Raw genomic sequence first — 25,539 nt, 5'->3', positions numbered from 1 at the left:
CACGACTAGTGCTACTTCAGAGTTCTATTTCATAAAGTAGTTCTCAAGAACAGCAACTTTCAGTAATTGCAGTTTCCATGGTAACAGGTCAGTAACAACAAATCAGCTGGTAATAATTGCCAGCAATTAGAGATGTAATGAAGTTTTGATCAGAACAAAACCTCTCAGATTGTCTTTTCTGTTTTTCATCGCCGAAGTCGGGGTGCAGATTATCTAGCGCTGCGGCCGTATCGCCAGTGAATACGGTAATTTGGATTATGCAGTTTGTATTCTTTTACGATAAGTCTTAGGACATTTGTGTTCACTGAGAATAAAAGCAAGCTGCAAAGGTGTCAAATAGCAAACACAGCTGCTAAAGGGTTAAACTGGTGAGTTCAAAGATGGGTAAGGTAGCCATGCTGTCTGGAATCAAGACTAGAGATTAACCCCCCCACCCACCTTGCTCTGTCTGAAGATCTCAAACATCAGCGGCAGCCCGTCCTGGATCAGCTCCTCAAAGTCCTCGTCGACAGCAATTGAGCCGAAGTCGCGGAAGAGGCACTGGACGATGGCGCGGCGGTGGAAGTACTGTGCAGTGCGTAGCGTCTCCAGCCAGCTGTGGAAGGTCCAGGTCACGCCCAGACTGCGGAGTTCCATGGCGATGTCGAGGTAACCATGTTCACAGCTGTGGTACATTGCCTCCTGAAAAGACAGCAGAAGATTTTAGTCACGATTCAAACATATATCACCAACATATCACCTATATATCACCTACATATCACCTAAATATCACCTATATATCTCACCTATATATCACCCCTATATATCACCCCTATATATCACCTATATATCACCTAAATTTCACCAATATACCACCTACACCACCTACGTATCACCTATATATCACCTACTGTAAAATTGGATATTTTCGCACGACTAATTTTTCGCGCTTGGCCCGGAAAGAAGAGTTTCGCGTGTTTTTAATTCCGCGGAATCAAGACATCATGCACAGGAACATATGGCAAGCAAAAATATTTGCGTGCTTTTATTTTTGCGCTAGTTTTTGGTTGCGCGAAATGCGCGAAAATTACAACACCGCGAAAATTTCCACTTTTACAGTATATATCACCTGCGTATCACCTACATACCACCTATATATACATATATATATATGTATTAAAGCAGTAACAGCTTGACAAAATAAACTGTGAATTTTTAACAAATTATGTCCGAGAAGACAGAAGGTCAAAACCAATCCTGTTCAAGAATCACAATGTACACACCTGGAGTGTCTGTGCCATCTTGTTCTTGCCTGACTTAGCACCGTTCCTCTCCCGAGGACTGTCCGACCCCTCGGCTAGGATCTCCTCAAGGGAGAGGATGTCGGAGGAGCGGATGAGACGAGGCTGCTCCAGGAGCTTCCTCAAGACATTTCTTCCAAGGAGATCGAATATGGGGAAGACAGATTATTGCTTGCACTAAAAGTCTCTCCGGGAATGCTTTGTTGTGAAGTCATCATATGATTAGATAACATTTTCATTTTACTTTCTTCAGTTTCCCTTTGTTCTATTCAGTTGAATTGAATTCAATTATATTTTTCATTTTATTCTTCCGCAGAGCATAAAATAATACCTAAAATTAAGTATGATCTTGATTACACAATAACTGACTAGAATAAAAAAGTAAGCCCATAGTCAAATACAGCAGAATAAACCATGTCCAATAATACAGTCAAACCTGTCTATAGTAACTATCCAAGGGAGACTGAAAAACTGGCCATTATAGACAGGTGGCTGCTATAGACAGTTTCTTTAACTTGCCTTTTCTCTTGGAGGGAATTGTTTCAAGTGGCCATATATGGCAGGTTGGCAGGTGCCACACAGGTGGCTGCTAAAACTGGTTTCACTGTACCTCACTTGTTGCATAAAAAGGAGTATTGTAAAAGTTATAGATATTTTCTTTTCATTTTCTTTGTGTGCATTTTTTTTTTTTTTTGGGGGGGGGGGCAGGTTAACTCTCAAATATCTCAAATTGACAAGAGTGGAGTTAACTTGTGTAACTTTCACTTTACACAGAGCACAGTTCTACATGTATCTCTTTACCTGTGACCATGTGCAGCAGCCAGGGCGAATGAGTTACCGTGCCCTTTACTGGTGATCCCATTTCTGTGGACCGTGGTAAGGTAAGGGTCTGCACCTTTAGACAGAAGAAGGCACACCATGCTGTGGAAACCTGAGGGAGATGATACAATGGTAAGATGGGGGTGGGGAATGAGAGTGACAATCAGGCAACTTTTGATTATCATTCTCTTTTCCTTGCCCACAGAAGTTCTCCTTAGGTTCCAACCCCTTTCTTATTTTTCATAGTTTTTAATTCTGCTTTTCCATTGTCTGCATCATTAACCATTTACTGTCCCTGTTTTCTCTTGCTCCATTCTGTGATACATCGTTCAGAATATATGAAGAGTTTGTTTGCAAAAACCGATAAGTCCATATTTGCCAAATGGAGATATTTGCGATTAAAGGTCGAGAAAAACAAAGAGAATAATAAGAAAGATTTTGCTTCTTTTGACCATAACTTCAAAAATGTACCTTTATATGTAGTGACCAATATATCATTTAAAAGGTATTATCTTGTACTTTATGACAGAGACCGTACTTCAAAATCTTCAAAAATGGACTTATCGGTTTTTGTGAAAAAACTCTTCATATCTTCTTCACCTCTCTCTCTTTTCTCCATGATTTTCCAACCTTCTCCTTATCCCCCCTCCCCCTCCTTCATTTTCAGTTCATACTTCTCCCACCACCAACTTCAGGACCCTTTACTCGATTCTCACTCTGTTCTTCCTTAAAACTGTCCCTGTCTCCTATTCTCCCATATCCACCAGTGCAACCTCAACTTCCAGCTCACCGCTGCCTGTTGACAGTCACTATTTGCCTTCCTTACACCCTCCCTATGTTTCCTCCCTCCTAAAATATCCTCTTTCTAGGTTCTTCTCTCTCAAACAACAGTCCTTTCAAGGACTACATACACATGGTGTTACCGCAAACCTCTCCTCCTTATTAACATCACCCTACAAAACTTTCAGATGACACATAAGAGCTCCCCTGGTTATACTTCCAAATGTCACCAAACATAGATTTTCGTAAAAGTCAAGATCGAGGACCTGCCAAAAAGGGACTACTTCTCTTTTTCAAGGGCTGGTCTGATTATCACGTCAAAGCACATAAAATGGGACATTACTCCTACCCAAATAAAATCTGCTAAATTCCGCACTTGTAATCCACGGTGCAAAGTAGAATTTACAGGACAAACTTTTGATGCTTTTATTTTGAGAGGGGCTGCGGCACAAGGAGGAGGAGCTTTCTGTATGACACTTGACCTTTGAACCTTGACTGGAGGTTCAGAGTTGAAAGTACTATGAATGAGAACAAGTGAAACCCAACATACCTGCAGCGGATGCTAGCTGGAGGGGTGAGTGGGTGTAATTCTCTCCGGGTCCACCTTCAACATTAGCCCCAACATCCAGCAGCAACTTTGGCGAAGAGAGGAGACAGGTTGCCATGGTTACTAATACATTTTACACCAATGGGCCATGACTTTTAAATGTAGAAAATGGATGTTCAAAAATAAACAGTTATCACTAATGTGAATTATCCTATAACAATACCAAGACAGAATGTGGACAATAAGTGCACTTTTATTCTATTTAACTATGCAATGTTACCATTTACATTTACAAGTAAGTCAGCTGAATGTGTGAGCAAACCCACCACATTCATAAAGTATGTAATATACGAGTATCTACTAAAATCATTCTAAACAAACTGATGAAACTCTATATCTATGGATCTAGGGTTTGATAGTTAGTTTGTTTGCTTGTTTTTTAAACTGCAAATACAGGTGAACATGAGAAACAAACTATAATAAAAGAGAGACTTATTCAAATTCAGACTTGCTTGTGTAGCTGTATGCTACTGAAGCCTGAGCGACAGCTACCAGCAATAACTTTCATCCTAGAGAGAAAAAGTTACCTGAGCTACTGAGGTGTGTCTGTGGGCCACCGCAAACGAGAGAGCTGTCCAGTGTCTGATGGTTGGATGGACACAGGGGTACTTCTGGCTGCTGCTGGGGACCTGGGCAACATGGAGACCAGCGCAGACGCAATCCAGTGAACAAACTCAAATTCTATACAACTTTCACAACTTTCCATAAAAATAGTCGTAACTGCCTTTTGAAACATTTGCGGCATTTTGCATGCATTTCACTTTCGCGAATCTGCCTCCTGGCAAAATTCATGGAAGTTTTATGCACACAAAGATTTCTGATTTTACAGTAAACTGTAACTCACAGGGGGCCACAGCTAGATCCTGCAATAAACATAGTTGGCAGTACGTTTACTAATGTACATTGTGTATCTACTCAGAGTATTTCTGGTTTTGTAGAAGATGACAAAGACGGGGTGTGGCTCACCGGAATGTCAGGTTTGGCGCCGTTGTCCAGTAGAAGCTGGACCATAGCCTCATCCCCTCTCACACAGGCCAACATCAAGGCGGTCATCCCCTGTAGACACAGACAGAAGAAAAAATATATATAATCATACAGACAGACACAAAGGAAAATAAAAAGAAACCAGACAAATAATGTACTATTAAAGTAATAATAATAATGATGATGATAATAACAATAATAATAATAGTAATGATGATAATAATAATAATAATAATGATAATAATGAACATAATAATAACAACTATAATAATAGTAATCATTATCATCATTATCATCATCATCATCATCATTATCAGTAACTATGTTCCTATTTCTGAGGCGAGATGGCTAGCAAAAGTTTCGAGCCCACCTGTTCAGTGATGGTGTTAATCATTATCATTATAGTTATTATCATTTTTCCTAATTGCTGAGGCGAAATGGCTATCAGAAAGAGTCTCCAGCCCACCTGTCTATTGATGGTGTTGCTCATCATCACCATCATCATCATCATCATCATCATCATCACCATCATCATTATTCCTATTGCTGAGGTGAGATGGTTATCAGACAGAGTCTCCAGCGTACCTGTTCACTGATGGTGTTGATCCCGTCTGGTCCCAGCATGCTGGCTGCCGTCTGGACCAGGTCTGTCCTCCCACAGGCCAGCATCCTGAAGCCCAGGTCTTGCTGGAATCGGGAGGCAGACTGCGAGGCGTCCAGGTGTCTGGAGGAGCACAGGGACTCATCGTTCCTGGGAGAAGGGGAAGGGGAGATGGTGCACATACGACAATGTACTCTGTGAGAATCTCACATTACATATCATGTGGTAATCATATCTACCTTAATTTTCCCCTTTTTGATAGCATGACTAAGATATTCTCATTCCACAATAGAAATGTATTTTCAGAGCTTACAGTTAATATTTCTTTTCCCAAACACACAGCAGTCACTAAGAGAATCTACCAAACTATATGGTTTCGAGCCACACATAGATACAGTATTCCGCGTTATCTATGTATGATCAAATACAGCTCGCGCTGCGTATCGGCACAGCGTTGTCGACTCATCGTTATCGAATCCAGTCAAATGGCGCTGCCTCCGTTTGAGTCTTTATAGGTATATATGACAGTGTCAATTGTTATGTGCAAGAAACACTCTATGTTTATTTGATTTCATTGAACCGACTCACCTGAGTGGACGGATGGGCATGTCGATCCCGGGCAGGAGGAGCCGCGCAGCTTGCCCGACATCGTCGCTGTCCACCACGCTGCTCAGCCGGTGCTCACAGTGCGTGGTGGCAACCCTGATCCACTCCATGAGGGGTGGCAGGATGACGTATGGTCTGGAGTGTCACAGCGGAAAGGGTGAGAGAGATCAGAGAAATAATTCATCATTATTCATAAGCACAAGGGATTCCCTTTAATACGGAATAAGGGTTGATATTGAGGGGAATATATAAGTAATATAAACTTTTAATATGATAATGATAAATGGTCTTATTTACACAGCCCCCAGGGTAGCCTCTTAAGTGTTAGCACTGTTTTTCCAGAGGGCCCTGCCATTATTATCACCTCAGCATTACCAGGTACCCATTTGTACACCTGGGTTGAGAGAGACATGGTACCTAAAACATCCTGATCAACAATGTAAGCACCAGGCAGGTCTTAAAGGAGGGATGTCTGATCAAAAGTCAGAGTCTTATCCACTTTCCCACTGTGCTCCTACGAGGCTGATGATAATAAAGGTAAAATGAGGAGCATTTTCACGATCTAAACATTCCAAAGAGACTTCAGTTAATAAGAAATATCAGAAGATCATGGGTTAAAAGAAAACAAAACTTACAACAACTGCCCCACAATAGCAAACAAACAAACAAACAAAACTAAGAACAGAAAACAAAGAACAAGAGTATAACAACAACAAGCACAAAAAAACAGACATAATGGTGCCTAAAAAAAAAAAAAAAACATTGGTGCCCCTATTGTAAAAACTGCACCAACTATAATCTCCCCTCAGCTGCATAGCTGGACAATTGAGCTAACAATTAATGGTGCCAGAAAGAACCAGAGGTACCATGATGGTGTAAACTGCACCAACTATCGTTACCATCCACCTTAACATGGGTGATGCAATAGTGCCTGCAAGAGCCATGGTTATACCTCTCTAGTAGCAAATGCACCACCAGACAACAGAGGTGACATTGTGGTACCAATGATGGTGTAAACTGCACCAACTATTGATCATTACTATCCCCCTCAACATTGGTGGTGAAATGGTGCCTGCAAGAGCATGGGTATACCTCTCTAGTGTCAGCTGCACTGCTGGACAATAGAGGTGACATTGTGGTGCCAGAAAGAACCATTGGTACCACTGATGGTATAAACTGCACCTACTATCATTACGTTCCCCCTCAACATTGGTGATGGAAGAGAAATGGCTATACCTCTCTGGTGTCAACTGCACCGCTGGACAATCGTGGTGATTCTCCAGCTGGTTGCACCGCATGAAGTGGAACAGGGTACGCAGGGCGTCAGGGCTCCATGTGACCCCGTGGCGCTTCTGGGGCGACACTGCGATGCGGTGCAGGTTCTGATGATAGTGCCTCGCTCTGCCTACCAGCTCACCTGTTGCCATGTTGTTGTGGTTGTTTTTTGTGGTGTATAAAAATAGAAAATAAATTTTGATGGGATACAAACATTGACACTTGACACTCATCTTGAATTCATGACGACAACAAGAAAGTCCACTCCATGTTAATGCAGAGAGAAAATAAGTACAGATTAAAAAAAAAACTGATAAAGATAACCAAAAAAAAAGAGAATTCACCAAATTCAAAGTTTCAAGATTTCAAATAAATAACATGTAGTACAGTACTCTCCGCGTAATCGGATATCGCTTAAATGGGTACTCCGTTTAATTGGGTAGTAATGTCAAAATCAGTTCCAATGCACATTAAAATTACCTGATAATCGGGTTACCTCCCCGCATAAAGGGGTAAATAATTTTCTTCTTCACTAACTTCTACCCACATTTCATCGCAGATAAAAACTTTAAGAAATCATGAATGACAGACAGGAGTTGAACACACTTGCGCTCCTCCCTTGCTCTGCAACAACATTCACAATACGAGAAGTTTGCAACGAAAATCAGGCCATTCACCAGCCCCATAATTTGCTTTTCCCCAGTCACTTCTCGAAAAGTAACGCGAGGTTCTACGTGACTAGTGCACGCACAGAGACGTGTTCATTTCGGAAAACGACTGCGTGTTAACGAGGAGTCTATAGTCAAACGACAAAGTTTTCTGAAGACATATATGTCCATAATATTGCTCGTGACTGAGCAAGTGTAAGGTACTGGTATGTAAAATGTGCATTGCAATCACGCGTGTTAAGCATACAATGCATGTACGTACATACACATTGTGTTTGTCAATTGTGAATGAGACGTGTTCTTCTGTTAATCGAGTACTCCGCTTAATCGGGTAAGAAACGCTCTGCCTGAGCCTAGCCGATTATGCAGAGAGTACTGTATTGATCGAATTCCTACATGCAAAGAGGAAGAGATATGATCCTCAACCTGTCCCTGCTTGAAATAAAGCTTCATTTGATTCTTCTTCGGAAGTGCAGTATTGGTGGAGATGAAAATTGGGCTTTAACTTTTTAGCAAGATACCAATAAATCACTTGTGAAATAGTACAGAGAATGCCATTTTTAGAGGAATTCAAAGTTTGATAAAAATGAGGTTTGGAATAGCTGAAACATCCAAAAACAAAGTAAAATAAAATGACTGTAATAAAATGTGGGTCCAACACTTATCAGGATCGCTCTGTTTTGGATATCTCAGCGATTCCAAAACCAATTTTCATCAAATAAACATTGAATCCCTCTTGGAATTACATGCTCTTTCATATTTCATAAGAGGTTTCTCACAATCTCACCGAAAATGATAAAAACCTGAAGTTAAGGCTCAACCCAAAAATATAGGATCCCTTTAAAGAGAAGAAAGTCTGTCTTTTGCATCAAGTCTACCTTTGCATCAAGTCAGTCTACAGATGTGATGATGACATGATGCCCCACTGTGAGTTACAGCTGCTGAATAATGACCAGAAGAAAATATCTGAATGCTATTGATAAACAATTGAGAATCCTGTGGCACAAACATTATCTCACCTAAATGGGTGCATTCTTTATAGAAAAGTTTGTTTTCTCTATTTTTAATCAGAGTAATCTTCAGAAACATTTAAGCTTTGTGTGTGTGTGTGTGTGTGTGTGTGACAGAGAGAGATCTGGTAAACTTCTAACACTAGGCCTAGCTTTCCTTGGGGATAAAGGTGGATTATACCTGTACTGGCAATCTCTTGTCATTACCCCTATTTTTGATAATCTAAACATTGTAATTACCAAGATGGCATTGAAAATAGCATAATATTTGCATTCTAAATCCATTCTGACCTGATAGCATAACACTCTGTGTCATACTAATCAGCTTTTCCCTTCTCTTGATTCACTCCCTCTGGTGTATATGTTCAACAGACTGTATTCCTTACCTAACTCAGACAAGCTGCCCACACATGTGACTATCAGGCTCTGTTCCAAGGAGCGGGTCATTTCCAGGGGGTCCTCTTGCTTCAAGGAACAGCCGGTATTGGAGACATGGGGTAATATTACTGTACCTGCAAAATTGTGAAACAAAGATTGAAAAAAGGAAAATGTTAGAGACCAATATACTTTTTTAGACATAGGCCTATATTTATTCGTACTGGACAAAGAAAATAAATGAAATTCAACTGTGAGGGACCTACACCCCAGTGGTAGGACCTGAAATCAATAAATGATTTATTTTCTTAGAGGGGGGCATATCATTGAATATGATTATTGATTGCATGCTATACAGAAATAGACTTCATCACCACAGCTAGAGCAAGTTCAATATACTCTATGCCATCAAATATATTTCTTTTCAATATCTTCCTCTTTCCACACTCTTATATACAGGCACTGGTTTGCATGTATACAACATATCTAAGAGAAAATATATTTTGCACTTTTACAGTGCAATAGGGCTAATTTAAAGGGGAAAAACACTCGCTGGGAGGGGAGAATGAAAACAATAGGAGGACGAGATGAGGGAGCGACAACGTGACGCTGTTTTCGGGTAAGCGCTCAATGAAGACTGCATTAGGAGGGTGTTTACCATCCGCCTCCTCTTATACCCCCCTCCGCTCGGCTCCTGGGTGCTGTCAATGCCAGACAAGGGAGCAAAAATCCACCCCCTAGGCGGGATAGGGTTCCAGCCGACTTGTCGAGAGTGATGGCGATTAGGCCGGAGAAGGAACACATACACATCCACAACTCGGCTATGTTTACCCCTTCCCTCTGTTTATAGTCTAGTTTATCCCAGATAGATTCTAAATATTGAAGGTGTCGCTGGCACTGATCTCCCTCTGTGCTGTTGATACAATATGGGCGTGCATAGAAACTATCGCCAGGAGTATACCACTAGAGAAGGAAGTGAGAGCAGCAGTGAAATGATGAGAGTGCTATTGATTGAGTGATGATTCCGTTCAGCTCCAGATTTAGAGGTGCTGATATGAATGAAGGAGTGGCAACATTTCTGAAGGAGGTCTTTATAGCTATACTAAATATGATACAGTGGTAGTAAAATTATACTGATGATGGTGATGATGATGTTGATGATGATGTTCATGGTGATGATAGTGATAATGTCGATGATGGTGATGATGATGTTGATGTTGATGATAATGGTGATGATAATGTCGACGATACAATGACACATGATGATATTACAGAGATGGTGCTGACGATAGTGATGACAACGATTGTCAAGTTAGAGTGTACCAATTCCCTGAGTGATATGCTTGAAATATTTGTAGAATACTTGAGACATGCCCTCTGCAAAATATTAGTGTTTTTTGTCACTCCAATTTTCATTTATTGGGGTTTGAATGTTAACCCGTCAAGGACGGACTGATTTTGCTATAACACACATTTCCCATAGACACCTGCCCGAGTTTTCTTGGGACTCGTCCTCAACAGGTTAATTTTAGAAAGGACACAAAAGCAAAAACAACTTGAAATAGACTTGTCGGACACCTGATTCTTTCAATCGAACGATCACGCTACTGATATTTTTTTTTCCGAACACGTCTTGAACTATAGTGATATGCAATGTGTGCATGTATTTCGATCGACACCTTGCTAACCGATTGACGCAGGACCTCTATATATCATTCACAAAGACGCACGCATATAGCTAGAATGTGCACATATCGATACCGGTGCTTACGGAGGAGAACTTCAACGCATGGAGCACAAGTGCCAAACTGTTATAGAGATATGATCTGATTCATTGAAATGAATACTCTCAGGGGCTGGTTCTAGTGATTCAGATGATGATGGCGATGGCTGATGTCGATGGTCATCGAGAGGATGCTTTCTCCTGATGACAGTGAAGACAGGAGCAATCACGATAGCAGTCACAACATGGTCATACAAAAAATATCTAAAAGCAGGAATTGTACAGATGATAAAGGTATAATGATGATGATAACAGTAATGATAAGGATAACGACAATAAAATTCAGACGAAATTGCACATAGAGATAGCATTTGTGATGGATATCGTGCAATCAATACACATTTACATTCAACTTTAGGAACAAAATAAGACTGTAAACTTCAAGTGTTGCTATAAGAAAAAAAAAAGAAGAAAATTATTTGAGGTGTTTTGCAAGAATTATCACACATAGGGTGGTGATCAAATACAGCGCAAGCTGAGCGATGGATTTTGGGAAGGACACTCTATCTTTCCTCCAGTAGGCTGGTGGCAATGTTGAAACAAAAGATGCAGATTTGCAAACAATTTGCCCAAAATCCCTGTAGAATTTCCACATTTTTTTTTGCTGTTGCCATTGCCTGACAGTCCTATAATAACACTGAAATAAGGACTGCAAATTCTATGAGGATTATCTAGCTGCAATAGCCTGCGGAATCGTCATTATTTTTTACTTTCATCTCACACTCTATCATCTCTTCTGCCACAAGATGGAGAAATACTGCCCCAAAACAACAGATAATGTTTCTGTGGTCAGTTACAAATTTTTACTCCAGAAAAAAAAACCCTCAAAACAACAAAACAAGGAATTACAGAGAAATGAAAAGTGTTTGGATGATTTTACAATTGCAGCCCCTAGGCGTTGGTAGTGGAGGATGCGCTAGTCTCCCCGACAAACACGACCACAATAGGAATACTTCCGACTCCTGTCTTTTGTGCTGCGATTAACGGCGTCTCTACCGGTCTTTGTGCTTTGAATAGGATGGGCTGCCTGCATCAACACCCTCTCAAAATGTCCCCTGTTTACGTCTGCTCATAGATTTTTCTTCCTCTGCACTCTCCTTCTCGTATTAAAACCTTCTATGCTTTTTAACATCCTTTTACTTCATTGATTTGAATTCATTTGGGGAATCAGAGATAGAACAGCACTCACTGATGAGTTGTTAGAGTACAAAGTGGGGGTAATTTTGCATGACTAAATGCCTCAGTCAGAGCTAATAGTGTTTAAAGACGCACGGAGGTCATTGCAATTGAAAATACAATAGCGCTCTGCGACAAACATGTCTACTCAATTATCAACTTCACAAACTCCAAGAATTTCACCAACTTTCATGCAGGGAAAATTGAAAAAAAAATCTTAAGACCTCCTTTACCTTTCTCACTCTTGTGTTTGCAAAGTGACTTTCAAATAAATGTATATGAATAAAAGGGGCCAGGAGAAAAGAAATGGGCTTTACAGTGTGAACTACACACTGACCTGGCACACTGAATTTAAATATCCAGTGTGAATGGACATCATAATGCATTAGTTCCTTGATAGCAGACCAACAAAAGAAAATGCATAATGTTATAAAGTGGCATATAATGCAATCTTGTGGGCTACATCTTATGATCAGCGGAAGTGTTTTAACACCTTTACTTTCTTTCTTTCTTTCTTTCTTTTTTGGCACAAAGGCTGGTGTGTGTGAAATGTAGAACTGTGTCTAGACTGTCTTTGTGTTGTTCGGCAGATTAAAAACATAAGCGGCTTAAGATTGGCTGGTGAGATAAATACAAGAGAGGCATGTCAGGATCTGGAGGAAAAGTAGAAAAGGAGGAGGCAGAGGAGAAGGAAGATGAGGTGGCGGAGGAAGGACAGGAGGAGGAGGAGGGGAAGGGGGAAAAGGATGATGATGATGATGATGATGATGATGGGGATGAGGAGGAGGAGGAGGAGGAGGAGGAGGAGGAGGAGGAGGAGGAGGAGGAGGAGGATGAGGGGGAAGAGGAGGAGGAGGAGGAGGAGGAAAAGGAAAAAAGAGGAGGATGAGGAGGATGGGGGAGGGGGAGGAAGAAGAAGAAAAAAGAGGAGGAGGAGGAGGAGGACATGGGGGGGGGGGGAAGAAGGCTAGTTAGCCCCTCTGGACAATTCTCTGTCCTGTACAAACATAATCTCTCGAAGCTCCACCACACCTGACAGCAGTGACAATTTTATTGTGATACTTCCCCCAGAAAAGCTTCTTCGGGAATTAAGCAACAAATGGAAATCCTTAATGCCCACAATCTTGTCAATTTGCAATCAATTCATGTTGTCAGTGGAAATAGAAGTACCAAAAGTACTGACATCAACATCTCAACGAGTTTTGATTCAATTGAGATAACTCTATTTCTGTTTCAGACAGAATATAAATGAAAAAAAAAAAGAATTGCTTAAAGCGATGGTATAGTTTTGGTTGAGTTGGGGGATTCAGCTTTTAACTTTTGTGAGATAATTACAAACCACTTTAAAGAAGCACACAACTCTAAGAGGAATTCAAAGTTTATTTGATGAAACTCAGTTTTGAAATGGCTTAGATATATCTAAAAAAAAAGTAAAACAAAGTGGTCCTAATGAAAGGTGGGTCAACTTTTATTAGGACGTCTTTGTTTTTGGATATTTCAGGTATTTCAGAACAATTTAACTGTTTTTATACACAAATTTTGATGTCTGAATGTGTCTGTTTGTTGAATTAATGATTCCAGAGTGAAATACAAAAAGGGAGAAAAACTAAATGCCCAGGCAACTTTAAATACCAAGTTAGCATGTGCACAGGTGAGCAGATCTTAAATTAACTTGTTGCAGTTAAAGAAAAAAAAAAACAGAAATATGGGGACTGCAGTGGAATTCAGAGGTACTTATGTGGTTGTGAGAAGAAGATGAGTTATATTGGACTCAATGACTTAAAATAAGAACAGAATACGAAAAAAACTTTGGCAAAAACAATGATTATGGATAATTTCCCAAAAAGTGCACCAGTACAAGGACTTTTCAAAAGTTCACAGCCAGTGTGACATGCCTGATCTTCTGTGATTTTGACCAAGGTAAGGCTATTATCACAGCCTCATCCTTGGCGTAGGATTCTAACTCAGAGTCTCTTTTCTTTTCTTTTTTTTTTTCAACATTTACTGCACTGGTGCCACTGAGGGGTGAAGTCTGCATCTAAATCCTGCCCTCAAGGGGGGTCTTGCACTCCCCTGTTCCTGTTCCTTTCCCCCTTCCTAATCCTAATCCATGCTCAGACAACTTGACTTAGCTCTCAAAGCCAGCTTTCTCCTAAGTGCCTTGTAAATACACCAGCTATAATCAGTTACACACGCACAAAAAAAGTAGAAGAAAAAGTTCAAGAAAAAAGAATTGAGTACTATTAGAATGAGATCGGCAAAAGTCTGTGACAATTCTGGTTGATTATTACGACTGGACAGGGAAAAAAATTCTTTTTTATCAGTTTCATTCTTTAAAAAGGATGACAATTCATGATATGACTTTGAAAACAAAATGAAAAAGTAAACTCACGCGGCCACATTTACCTTTACCCTCTGTCTGCTTTGAATGTTGATTGGAACAGAAAACACCATAGCAGTGTGCGCATTGTCCAAAGTCTCTGGCACAAAAAGGGTTAATCATTCCCGATGACTGAACAATACCAAGTCTCATGGGAAAACCATCAAACAGCCTACAGTGTCTAAACTCAAACTTGCCCATGAATGAAAAGGAAAAAAAAAAATGGAAAGCGAAGCCCAGACTGTTCAGCATTTGCAAATCATGGTGGGGTATCAGTGCTGAGCATCCTACATAAACTTGTACCCCTGGGCTCTGTACTACAGAGAATAACAATAGATTCTACAACTGATAATCATTCATAACTCAAGGGCTCACCAAGTGATGAATAATAATATTCCTACAATTGACTGCGACTCTAGTAATACATGGCCCCAGGATGACATATCACATTGCAAACACACGAGGGCACGAGTCAAATATGTCTCATGCAGACCAGGCGGTTGCCGAGTAAGAGTTTATAGGAATAATCTATTTACTATAAATGACTGTGAGGTATATAGGATATCAGTTTTTGAGCAGTTGACATATGATACACAGTGATATCAAATGAAAGACATACTATAGTTATCAAAATGCCCTACAACTAATGGAAAAATACAACTCAAAACTTGATGCAATCACAACAGAAAATAACAATGAAGTGTTCAGAAGACAGAGTTGACAACTTTCATAGAATCAAACACGATACTATTGGATTAAAGCCCATATTCGTTTTTCTTTCTTTTCCTCAATTTTTTTGTTTAAAGTAGAACCTTAAGAATGACAGAAATCAGAAAAGGAATATGTAAGAATGTTGTGATCCCACGTACTGACTGCGTGCGATCAGGTCATAATTTTTGAGGAATGCCTCTTGGCAACATAAAAGATGACATGCCGTCGGGCTAAACAGCTTTATTTACAATCAGTGGGGATTTTTTTAGATTGAGGGGGCGCCAAACTGGGAACAAGAAAAATTAGGTCAAATCAAACTAGATTGGGGAATTCTTTATCCTTTCGTTCATCTCACTCTGTTCCTCCCGTATCCCCGCTCATCGTCAACTTTCGTTTCGCTCTCAAATTCGGCTCGACTTCGCACAATTTTCACAAACAATTCTCCCTCCAATCATTCGATCCCGTACGATCGAATCGCATGCAATCTTCGGGCTTAGCGTCCATAGGCAATGCGGGCTCTATCTTTGATTTTTTATTCCTTGTGCATAATGTATGACATAAAAGATTATGAATTACTGCGCACAAAGTTGAGCTTTCTCATCCGTGGGAATATTCTTGTTAGGATTAGGATTCATAAAGTGAACAAAAATGTGTAATAAAGAGCTCTGCCCTGCCTTTAATCATTGAACTACTGTTTTACTTTAAAAAATCTCATTTCACAGCATTTTAATTTCCATGCATTTCTACTGGTGTTAAAGTCCACAAATGGCTTGTAATCTGTGACACTAAGTTATGAAAGGGGGAGGGGTACTGCCTTACTGCAACTTTCCTGAGGAAAGTAAAAACCAAATCGTGCAACCCTTTGGATGGTGGTGGGAACTACACGTCCTGTAGCCATGACGATGAAAAGAAATCTCCAAATGTAAACATGTGACTCACACAGCATCAAACATGAAATATATTTCCCCCAATTTTTGTGGAAAATATTTTGATAACCCAAGGGGAATAATATGGAACATTGGAACCACAGGAGAACCCTTTTTGAACCAAAAAAAAAGGGGGGGAGAAAAAAAAATTTCATTACATAAATTTCGCTGTCAGGAAGTATGAAGGGCCTTGACACTTTCTCTATGAGCATTTCGAACTGGCAGAGACCGGGCTAGAAAATGGGAAGAAAATACTTCTGTCTCAATAGGTTTAGTTAAAGTTGCAGACAAGATTTAATATTAAAAGCCTAATGAACCATATTTAATCAGGGATAATTTCATGAGATTTGGTCGCTTTGTCATCATGGACCAGTACCATGCACATACAATGCATCTGTCAACTTGTAAATACTTTTCACTGGGAGCACTATTTATAGATGAATGGTAGTTTGTTCACTGAAAACAAACAAACAAAAATCTGAAGTTTTCTGCAGGTTTTGATATCAAAAGTGTAGCTTTTACCACTATGACCAAAAAGGAAACTACACAGGATGAATAATCACTAAAAGTACATGCTTCTTTACAGCTGTGGCTGCTGCATACACTTTTGCCTAAAAGCCACAAAAAAGTGTATTGGACTTGCACAGCACAAACAAATATAATTACTCTTCAATTAGGTAGCAATTATGCGGATAGCCCATTAAGAGTTTACATTGAATACAAACTTGCTGGGTAGTTCACTGAACTTAACATTTGTGTGCCGTAATACAAAAGTATCAACAAAGTCTTGCGCACAGCATTATAAAGTTTCTTCAGCTATCATGTAATTGGTTTCTTCTCGGCAACCACTGTTCAGTACGTGTGCTACGTTCTGTGAGCAAAGATTTGATTGCGGCAATTAATGCTGCCAATTAACCTCACCACCACACATTCAAGCTATAATGTTTGGAAGGAAAGCTTAAAGCCCAATCCTCTCCCATTTAAGTCTTTCATTACCATGGACAACCTCTTGCACACAAAGTTGATGGCAGTCCGAGAGGCTGGTAATGTGAGGTTAAGCGAGGAGGGGCAATGTTCGGCGGAGGTTACTGACCTGCACACACTCAGGAGTTGACAAGAACGAGTTAACGACTCTATTAAAGAACCTTGTAGTCCTGCGACAATTACTTATACCAGCAGATAAGACTGGTAAGGTTAAAATCCCTCTATGTTGGTTTTCTCCATTTCTATGGAGACCAAAAGAACTTGTAAACTCACTTTTTCTTTTCAAATAGAGAGAAACCCTATATCTTTCCTTTAAAGAGGGGAATACAGTGTGGAGGGGATAATCGCAGACTACATACACCTCAAACTCTGTAACTGCAGAAATAATCCGTGAAATATGTCAGCCCCTGGCTAAGCAATCACAGATCCTAACAACTTTGGGATCTTGATAGTTCTTAAGCTGCCCTCTTTTTTTTTCTGCCTCTTTTCCTTTTTCCTCTCTCCCTCTCCCTCTATCTTTTTTCTAACATGGCGGGGAGGCTTATTAAAGCTTAAGTCAAGTTTTTTGGTGTAGGAGATTCCATTTCAAATCTCTTCAGACAGAAAACCAAAGCCTGATATCAGATAAGAAGTTTTTTGACACCAGAATCAAAAAAGCAAATTGACTGCAAAGTTTAGAAAGAAGAAACTTGCACCAAATCAATTTCTCAAATGTGTACAGTTTTGTTAACCCTCTGAGAGCTACAGTCTCAGAACTCTCACTTCTTGTACAGATACTAGCCTTGCATTTGCCATGACTTGGTTAAAAGGACACCAAAACCCAAATATAATGTGGATTGAGGGAAAGCAGCAACACATCTGTGAAAATTTGAGGGAAAACGGACAATTCATTTAAAAGTTGGGAATGCTTTACGATTTGGTGCCATCATCGTTGGATAAGGAGACCACTACAGTTCATGACATCATTCTGGACAAAAATGTAGAGAAAACTAAAGCAAAACACAATGAAAAAGCACTTGGCTTACCTCTTTCAGAAAGCAGGGCAAATTATATTACCCTTCACATATTTCAACAACAAGTCGACAGAATGTGTACTTTCTATTTGAAAAATTAACTTTTGAGGAAATCTCCTCAGTTTTTCCTAATTTAAAGGACAAGTTCACCTTCATAAACATAAGGATTGAGAAAATGCAACAATATTAGTAGAACACATCAGTGAAGGTTTGAGGAAAATTGGACAATCGATGCAAAAGTTATGAATTTTTAAAATCTTTGTGTTGGAACCGCTGGATGAGGAGACTACTACAGCTTGTGAGTCATATGCGTACAACAGTATAAAGAAAATGTAAAAGAAAATTCAACATATTTTCACTTTTTTCGCATAATAAAAGAGCACTTGACTTGCCTCTTTCTAAAAGCAGGGGGAATAATATTACCCATAACATTTGTCGGTAACAAGTCAGGGGAATGTGTACTTTTTTCAAAAGATGGAATTTTGTGAAATTCTCTTTATATTTTCCTTATATTGTTGTACGCATGTGACATCTAAGTTACTCATACACTGCAGTAGTCTTCTCATCCAGCGGGTACTGCACAAAAACTTCAAAAATTCATAACTTTTGAACGGATTGTCTGATTTTCCTCAAACTTTCAATGATGTGTTCTACTAATATTGCTACATTCTCTCAATCCTTATGTTTATGAAGGTGAACTTGTCCTTTAACTCTTCAGTGTTTCAGTTCTCAAGAAATTTTTGGGAAGTTTGCAGTCATAATGGCAAAACTTCAAGACCTTAAAGCTCGGTCACACAGCGCTTTACGACTTAATCACGGCCAAAATACGTCAAAAAGTGGTCTCCTGTGAAGCAGACGATACTGTTCGCGTTGATATCGAGTTTAAGACGAGCTATGGTCGATTTATAGACGTGGCAGGACGCGGGGAAAAATCGGAACGGCGTCGGACGCGGTAAAAAGTTTTGAATTGCTCAAAATTTTATTCCGCGGACAACCACAGGTGGCACACGTGGTAAAGACGTGCAACACACATGAAAAACACGTGATAATCCGTGTTCCAGCAGTGATAAAAGGACAAGTCCACCTTCATATGCATAAGGATTGAGAGAACGCAGCAATATTAGTAGAACACATCAGTGAAAGTTTGAGGAAAATTGGACAATCCGTTCGAAAGTTACGAATATTTTAAGTATCTGCGCAGTCACTGCTGGAAGAGAAGACTACTACAGTGTATGATGTCACATGCGTACAACTATATAAGGAAAATAAAAAGAGAATTTCACAAAACTTTACTTTTTGAATAAAGTGCACATTTCGTCGACTTGCTACTGATGTATGTTAAGGGTAATATTAATCCCCCTGCCTTCTGAAAGAGAGAAGTTGAGTGTTCTTTTGTTATGCGAGAAAAATGGAAATATGTTGAATTTTCTTTATTCTTTCTTTATATCGTTGTACTCATGTGACATCACAAGCTATAGTAGTCTATTCATCCAGCCTTGACTGAGCAGAAACTTCAAAAATTCATAACTTTTTAACGGATTGTCCGATTTTGCTCAAACTCTCACTGATGTGTTCTACTAATATTGCTGCATTCACTCAACCCACATGTCTATGAAGGTGAACTTGTCCTTTAAAACTTGGGGAGACGTGGTAAGACGCGAAAAGTTTAGCCCTCTGTCACGGGCAGAATACGGTCATCTGACGCGTGTTACGCGTTGGTATCACGGGAAATAGCCTGTGTTTAGCGGCTTATCACTGACAAATGGATTTTCCCGCGTGCATACACATGGCTGGACGTGGTTAGCCGTGCTTAGGCAGTGCTTCAGCAGTGGAACAGCCGCCAACGGCCATATCCCGTACAAAGCACAGCCAAACCAAAATTGAGCAAAAAATTACCACTCACAACCACGTCCACCAGATTTTCATAACTTTCTTTATTTGATTTAGACGTGGAGTGCTGTGTGATCGGGGCTTTCAACTTCGTGATCTTTTGCAAGCATGATCTGGTAAAGCATGGGAGAGGGTGGTGGGAGGAGCAGATGCCAGTTCCTTACAAGAACCTGGGATACCAGGTTCCCAAAATGTAGACAGGAGTGTCTGCATTCTTGTCCTAAATTCATGCCTATTTGTGCTATGCTGACCAGAAAAAAAAAAATAACTTTGACTGAAAGATTAGAGTTTCTTCCCTCAATATCTGTTCTTTTCCTGTATCAAAACAGAATGTACGTTTGCCTAATTTACCTTTTCCAACATAGGAAGTGCACTTGATTTGCTATAAGACCTGTATAAAGAAGTCTTAGTAGCAATCAAAGCTAAGTTCACTAGATTTTGACTTTCACTGACCCCATTTGGGTGCCCTATTAACAAAAAAGTTTGCAAGCCCATTAATGCACACTCTATTCATAACCTCACATCCAATCAATATTTCCCATTGTTTGATAGCACATACATATAGTTGACTATGAAAAGGAGATACATGTACTGCTTGACTGCTTCAGAACAGATTTCTCATTATCTCACAACAAAAGTTGGAAACTCGACGCCTAATCTCGACCAAAACTATGATACCATCCCTTTAAATGCGAGCATGAGATGGAGCAGTTCACATCTCCCTCTTAACTTCATAAATGTCAGCGGTATTTCAGCCTTTGAAGCACTAATCCATCTGATATTGTTAGTGTAATCCCACCCAATCAATGGTGTCCATCACCTTTTATTTTTTTCCTTTCTTTTCTTTTCTTTTCTTGCCAGGCTCACTCTACAAATTCTTCCAACCTGCAATCACCGCCCCCCCCCCCCCCCCCCAACCCAGGATGAGACTACACATCTCGTTGTATCCCTGTTGACAACAAGAATTCTTATCCCACTATACAATGAGCAGATCTGTTACAAGCTTATCACGCATATTCTCGTTAATACAAAATAGATTATCGTTTTCAGTCGTTGTTGTTGTTGTTGGCAACTTTTGCTTTCTTATCTCTTGGTTTTCACACACACACACACACACACACACACACACTCTCTCTCTCTCTCTCTCTCTCCCACTTCCCCTGGAAAAGTCTCTCAGCAGTACCGCAAGACAAGCTCTAGGCAAAGTATCAAACCTGACTTTCAAACTTAAAGGACAAGTTCACCTTCATAAACATAAGGATTGAGAGAATGTAGCAATATTAGTAGAACACATCATTGAAAATTTGAGGAAAATCAGACAATCCGTTCAAAAGTTATGAATTTTTGAAGTTTTTGTGCAGTACCCGCTGGATCAGAAGACTACTGCAGTGTATGAATAACTTGTGAGTCACATGCGTACAACAATATAAGGAAAATATAAAGAGAATTTCACAAAATTCCATCTTTTGAAAAAAGTACACATTCCCCTGACTCGTAACCGACAAATGTTATGGGTAATATTATTCCCCCTGCCTTTAGAAAGAGGCAAGTCAAGTGCTCTTTTATTATGCGAAAAAAGTGAAAATATATTGAATTTTCTTTTACATTTTCTTTATACTGTTGTACGCATATGACTCACAAGCTGTAGTAGTCTCCTCATCCAGCGGTTCCAACACAAAGATTTTAAAAATTCATAACTTTTGCATCGATTGTCCAGTTTTCCTCAAACTTTCACTGATGTGTTCTACTAATATTGTTGCATTCTCTCAATCCTTATGTTTATGAAGGTGAACTTGTCCTTTAACCTTTTGAAGACGGATTGGTATTCCTATAACTTGAATTTCCCAACACCCCAGCCCAAGAATACTTGGGACTAGTCTTCAACTGGTTAAAGAAAATCTTACCTCATCATCAAGATTTTAAAATACAAAAAACAAAAACAAAAACAATCAGCCACTTGGCTTAAGCATGTGTAGGTAAAAAAAAAATATATACCTAATCTAACCCAACACTGTAAGACAGACCTTTTCTTTTAAAACCATTCTATTGAAAGGTAGGATCCATCCTTAGTTTTTCTGAACAGAATTGAATTCATATTGCAGCTCAGAAAAGGAATAATGTGAGCCTAATAGGTTCATCCACACAGGATGCATTTGGAATTCAAATGGGCCCATCTGGACCCTACCAACTACTGCACCCCCCCCCCCCCCATCACCACCCCCTTTCACTACTCATTCTATTCTGATAACCTCTTTCAAACTGAGAGATAATGTCATTGAGATTGATGTTCACATTTCAAGAACAGTCACACTTTCTCAGACTGGGGTAAATAGCCTCTTTCGTCTCGGAGCAGTACTGGGGAACCGGCAGCACTGCGAGGAAGAAAGGCGCTGTATAGGATAGTGTATCTCCCTGGAGAACCAACGAGCCATTGTGCAGGAGTCAACTATCCTAACCACAAGACCACACTGCCTCTTCCAGGGGAGAGGGAGAGGGGGGTGAGTACCCTCTGATGTGGTGGTAGGTGGTTTTCTGGGGAGGTTCCTTGGGGAAGAAAAGATGCCTGGGACAGTGCGTCGAGGGTGTAATCAGGGACCGCCTTGTTCCTTTCAGCGGTCTGGGGACGGAGGCAAGAAACCCACCAAGTGTCGGAGAGTAATCAGCATCGTATGAGTGACGGCGGGGATTGTGGGCTTCTTTAATGGCATAACTTGGTCTCGCTCCACTGAGGGGGGTGAAAACAACCAGAATGATTTTGAAATCGTCGGTATTTTTCTTCTTTAACTTTCTTTTTTTTTTGGGGGGGGGGGGGTCATTTTCTGCTCCTTGAGAGTAAAGCTAGATGATAGTTAAAGATGCCTTCCCATGGACTACTGCTGGGAAAAAAAAAAGAAAGAAAAAAATTGGCAGGACAGTGACCTTTCTTGTTACTATGGTGACAATTTTTTTTTTTCTGGACACTGTGTCTGCTGCAGTCATACTTAGTTTTGCAATTTACCATAAATGTATATGCTGGAATCTTCTTTACAGTATTCTATGAATTCCTTGGGGTGTTTGGCTCTGCAAGTGAATCAATATGCAAAATCATTGGAATACAATAGCATCTGTTCTACTCAATCACCGTGAAGAAAAGTAAAGAGTGTCTAATATCACTCGCTTTACAACTGTCAAATCAACTTTATATCATATTTCGACTGCAGTAAGATATAAAGAAGGCCCTCTGTCTCAGTATTGTGTGGAATTCATGCTAGAAATCATACTCTTTAGATATACAAAATAGTGAGATGATCGAGTTCCAAATATTGAGATTTTTTGTGCCCACTCAGATGGGACAGAAATGTCCCACAACTTGCAATCGTCATGATTTGTCAATCAAACTGTACATGCCCGACATCTACAAGAGTGATGATACCTTTCCCTTGTGCTCCTGTGCTGTTGTGGTGCGTGTTTTGAGTGACTGGATTAAAATAAAACACACACACACACACACACACACACACACACACACACACACACACACACAAACACATAAAAATCATGATTATTCACTCCATCATTCACCCACTTGCCACATGCCACAGTTCTAATTATTGTAATATGACTTTGAAATAATCCTAAAATTTCTTTGAATATGGATTGTGATGCTGATCACACAATATAGTGAGACATATATGCTCATACTGGCAAATGTCTTGGAGATACAGATCACAATCCAAATCTTGATATTTGTATCCTGCTATTTTGCGTCAGTAAGAATCCCACTTTCGTCAGCTATCCCAATGGATGGAAGGAGAAAAAAAAAAAAGGAAATTGAAAAAATCGGGCTAATCTCCACCTGAGACACAAATATCACATAGGCCTACACCAGTTTCTCAGCTAGTCTGCAGTCTGCATACATTTAGAAATAGATGCTACGGGTCACATACTCAAATTCTGTGTCTTGATGACAGTAAATAGAACAGATAGTTGGAAAAAAAAAAGAAGTGTCATTGTGTGAAATCTGTTCACAATTTGAGGATGGACACTTGACTGACTAAAGTATTGGGCCACTACCCAGGTACCCATTTGGGCAAGGGATTAGAAGGAAACCTGTTTGTAATGCCCTGACTTATAGTGCAGGACAGTTCCTGTCTTTTAGCATATTATTATGCGCATCTATGTGCATTTAGGAATAAAAATATCTGGTATAATGATGTTTAGGGTTTGATTACAGTAATGGCAGTAACTTTTAACCCATTGAAGATGGGCTGATTGTGCAATAACATGCATTTCTCATAGACACCTGCCCCGAGTACTGTCAGGACTAGTCTTCAACCAGTTAATATATAACATTAGAGTAAATTTCTACCTCTGAGTTTGGATTATCTAGTCATGAACACACCAGATGAAATATATGAAGAGGATAATGAAAAGATAGAAAAAAATAGGAAGAAGATGAAGAAGGAAACATGATGAAGAAGAAGAAGAAAAAAGAAAGAAAGAAAGAAAAGAAGTAGTTACCAGTTTGGTTCAATCTATCATCACCCATCCCCACCTACAACTTCCGCCTCCATCAATCTCAATAAATGTTTATCGTTTTCGAGGACTGTGACATGAACGACACCATTATACTACCTATAAATGGCTCTGTGAGTCTTGAACTCAAACTACCATCAGCCCAGGGCATGGCTTAAATGACAGGTGCTCTGATCTGCAACATAATTGGCAGAATCATCCAAAATTCAACGGGCTATTGTAAAGCCGCTTGCAGCGAGCATCGAAAACATGTCATAGCTAACGGTCAGTCCGTTTCCATATTTACATTACAGGGGCAAATGCTTTCCTAGTAGGCCTATACGACCTGATTACAGATGTGCTGTGGCAAATCCTGGATAATGTTTTTATTTCTATTTGCAACCCCCGCAACCTCCCATGATACTTACTGCTGGCAGAAAAAGCTCTTGTGCCTTTATATCTTTAACCCCTTTTCTAGTTCACCCACAACACAGACCCATTTCTTTCTTCATGATATCCATGGCCCCATTCACACCACTGAAATAAGATTTGTATTGGTTCAATTATGACCAAAAAAAAAACCCACAAAAAACAGCGCTGATATACATGCAGCAAGACGGAGGACACATAGTGGATTATGGAAAGATGAGTCCAGAATATAAATCCCTAGGACAAATCCCTCTGCAACTCTCTCTGAGAAGGCATCGTAGATACACCCTAAAAGGGAAAATTGACCAGTTAGTCTATCAATCCTAAGCCACAATAGCAAAGAAAATTCCTGATTCAGATTGAGCTGCAAGTTGTTATATATTATATGTAGCAGCAAGTCAGCTCACATGGAAAGCATTTAAATGTAATGACAGGATATGGGCAGACATGGTGTCTTCAAGGCAGCTCTATGATTAAAATTGATCTTAATTTTTGCAGTGTGAACAGGGGCTTCCCATGCCATTTGCCACATAGATCACTACTGTGCCTTTCTCAGTCCAGTGATCACTATTCAGATAGTGATATTGGAGTCTAATTGCTGGAAAGGAGGAGTTTGATTCCTCTATCTTTGCCAAGGGATAATTGCTCTGATTGCCTTCTGTCCTGGGGCGAACCAATGAAGAAACCCCGAAATCAAAATCGAATTCTGCATGTTTACCACCAGTAACACAGCTCTACCAGCGCAGAA

At 39.9% G+C, this 25,539-nt stretch overlaps 1 protein-coding gene across 1 annotated transcript in view; it reads right to left on the bottom strand.

Moving 5' to 3' along the window:
* The window catches only part of LOC139727690 (ankyrin repeat and BTB/POZ domain-containing protein 2-like), a 66,649-nt gene that overhangs the window by 3,579 nt on the left and 37,531 nt on the right, over positions 1-25,539 (bottom strand). Inside the window, exons 2-12 of the mRNA XM_071638674.1 lie at positions 12,731-12,842; positions 9,017-9,111; positions 6,914-7,094; positions 5,660-5,812; positions 5,056-5,221; positions 4,453-4,542; positions 4,014-4,115; positions 3,430-3,514; positions 2,082-2,211; positions 1,263-1,413; positions 439-681 (exon numbers count right to left, since the gene is read on the bottom strand). Coding sequence (XP_071494775.1) covers positions 439-681; positions 1,263-1,413; positions 2,082-2,211; positions 3,430-3,514; positions 4,014-4,115; positions 4,453-4,542; positions 5,056-5,221; positions 5,660-5,812; positions 6,914-7,094; positions 9,017-9,111; positions 12,731-12,842 — 1,508 coding nt within the window. The remainder of the gene's footprint in view (positions 1-438; positions 682-1,262; positions 1,414-2,081; positions 2,212-3,429; positions 3,515-4,013; positions 4,116-4,452; positions 4,543-5,055; positions 5,222-5,659; positions 5,813-6,913; positions 7,095-9,016; positions 9,112-12,730; positions 12,843-25,539) is intronic.

This window comes from Diadema antillarum, unplaced genomic scaffold, assembly GCF_040938485.1.
Source record: "Diadema antillarum isolate AM-2024a unplaced genomic scaffold, OU_Dant_1.0 scf00000018, whole genome shotgun sequence".
NCBI classification, from domain to species: Eukaryota; Metazoa; Echinodermata; class Echinoidea; order Diadematoida; family Diadematidae; genus Diadema; species Diadema antillarum.
Note: the sequence above shows the minus strand (reverse complement) of the source record. Positions and strands in the feature narration are given on the sequence as shown.